Source organism: Microtus ochrogaster, unplaced genomic scaffold (assembly GCF_000317375.1).
Source record: "Microtus ochrogaster isolate Prairie Vole_2 unplaced genomic scaffold, MicOch1.0 UNK28, whole genome shotgun sequence".
NCBI lineage: Eukaryota > Metazoa > Chordata > Mammalia > Rodentia > Cricetidae > Microtus > Microtus ochrogaster.
This window is the reverse complement of record NW_004949126.1, coordinates 1,896,802-1,899,330: the sequence shown is the minus strand read 5'-3', so window position 1 is coordinate 1,899,330 and position 2,529 is coordinate 1,896,802. Positions and strand designations below refer to the sequence as shown.

At 45.5% G+C, this 2,529-nt stretch overlaps 1 protein-coding gene across 1 annotated transcript in view; it reads left to right on the top strand.

Annotated features, from left to right (window-relative positions):
• Galntl6 (polypeptide N-acetylgalactosaminyltransferase like 6) overlaps positions 1 to 2,529 on the top strand; it is a 1,036,720-nt gene that overhangs the window by 1,016,072 nt on the left and 18,119 nt on the right. The window contains exon 11 of the mRNA XM_013354103.2: positions 1,384 to 1,533. Within this exon, the coding sequence (XP_013209557.2) occupies positions 1,384 to 1,533 (150 nt within the window). The remainder of the gene's footprint in view (positions 1 to 1,383; positions 1,534 to 2,529) is intronic.

Here is a 2,529-nt window from a genome sequence, read left to right as displayed (position 1 = left end):
CTGAGCCTGGCTCTTGTCCTGCCTGCCTTTCAGGGGCACGGAACATAGACACTCACCTCTCCTCAGATAGGTTTCTTGCATGTATGGATTTAAATCATTTCTTTCCCTAATGCAGATCACTTACCCTAGTCCTTTCAATTGTTTTCAGAGTCCCACCACTTAACTGTTTTCTCTTAGCTGTCTCTAGACTTGCCTTATCTCTAGGTGGGACCTGAAAACCCACGTATCTGCAAGGCCAAGTCAGTGGCGAGTGTATTTAGGTGATTCTAGCTCTGCATGCTGCCTAGCTCTCTGCCAATGACACGCTGTCCCTGACAGCTCTGCTTCACACCTCTGTCTCCTCCTAGAAGCTTCCTCGAAGAATCACATAACCTATTAAACCAGACCCAGAAGAAATCCCAAGGCTTCCCTGGTCCATCTTCCCCTCAGCTAAGGACTTTTTTGGATGGTACCCTACAAATGTCGTTCGACTCAAGTAACTCAAGAAAAGACTCTTTCCCAATGGGAATGTTGTCTGTCAATTTAACACATTGTAAAGTTATTTAGGACCGAATAAGTAGCATGTGTAGTATAGAGGAAGATGGATAACACAGGCAAGGCTAGGAAGCAATGGACGGCATATTGAGGCATTAAGTGGAGTCGTGATATTGAAGCATTAAATGGAGTTGTGGTATCCATCATTCCATAAAACTCGTGTTTCAGGTTGGAGGTGAGGGACCTATAAGTGCGAAATGGACTTCCTATTGTGAGTTACAATCTAAAACTGACTGTATCACCCCACAGAATTGCTCTTACCTACGCCAGAAAATTAATTTGCCTATTCTTTACTTCATTGAGCTCGGCTTTTCCTCCAATTGGATTTTTCAAGGTGCGAGCATCAATCCAGCTCAACTTGAAGTCTTGTCCTTTGGCAGTTAATCTGCTCATTAGGCCAGTGCCGCCGTCCTTGATCCAGGAACACTTTATCTACATGATAAATGCCGAGAGTTCTATTAAAGGCTTTTCTTCTCCTCTCCTTCCTTCCACCCCCTCCCTTCTCCCTCTCACCTCTCTCCTCTTTCATCCTTCCCTCCTCTTCTTCCACCTTCAAAATACCTTTCTCTCTCCCTCCCTCCCTCCCTCCCTTCCACCCCTCCTCTTGTTCCTTCCTTACCAGTTTCTAATTGAAAACTTCTCATTTGCATGTTTAGCCGTCTGGCCATCGGTCTTGCCGGCACTTTGAAGCGTCGCCTTTTCAACCCCTCGATTGTGCAGAGAGACGTACATGCCCCTTGTATTCACAAGCCAGGAGCTTCCACCTTGTTACCACACCTCTGCGCATGCTCCGGAACCTTCCCGCCCATTGAACTCACCGCAGTTTCTCCGCTCCTGTTGTTTTGCTAGCTCTTTACTTTCGGGTGGAGAGAAGATATCCGACCCGGCGAACCTCTGCACACCCGAAAATTCTGCTTCGATGCGATCTCACACAGCAGCCCGGTCACGCTCTATGACTGTCACGGCATGAAAGGGAACCAGCTCTGGGGATACCGGAAGGTAAGGGTCGATGCTGTGGTTATTCTCAGATTGCCATATATACTTGTTTTGTTTTGTTTTACTTTTTTGGGGGGGGGTCTCCCCCTCCAAGTTCCCAGCCCCCAAATAAACACATGAAGGCTTATTCTTTCTTATGAATGCCGGGCCTTAACTTGGCATATTTCTAGGCAGCTTTTTTTAACTTCAAGTATTCTGTCTACTTTTTGCCTCTAGACTTTTATCTTTCTATATACCCTTCTTTACTTACTCCATGGCTGGCTGGGTTGCTGGCTGGGTGGCTGAGTGGCCAGCCTCTGATGTTCTCCTCTCCTTCTCCTTCTCTGGTTCCTTGGTTGCTCTTGCCAGATTTCTCCTCCTATTTATTTTCTCTGCCTGCCAACCCCACCTATCCCTCTCCTGTCTAGCTACTGACATTTAGCTCTTTACTAGACCAATCAGCTGTTTTAGACAGGCACAGGATCACAGCTTCACATAGTTAAACAGATACAACGTAAAAGATTGCAACACATCTTTGCAACATTAAAACAAATGCTCCGTACGATAAACAAATGTTACACAGCTTAAAATAATATTCTACAACGGTCATGACTTCAGATTGACTGGCTCCGGCAGTTCATTAAAACCACGCTGTTCTAATCCCAAGTGTCACCTGGACATATGCACACACACTCAGCTCACGCATGTGGAGGCCACCACGACAGGGGAGTCTGCGCTTTTGTCCTCATGTGTCATGTGTACCATTTCCCAAGCAGTTACACCTGAAAAATGACTCCAGCTCAGTAGTAACACAGGGAAGACATATAAGCTCAGCTTGATCAACTTGGGATAAAAAGTGGCTGGGCTACACACCAAACAAGCAAATACACTTATACATAATTCTTAAAAAAAACCTATTTCACAACACACATACATTAATACATATAGTCATTTATTGCATACCCCCTGGCTATTGCCTGGCAGCTGTCTGGTTAAAACAATAGCATTCATACACACACA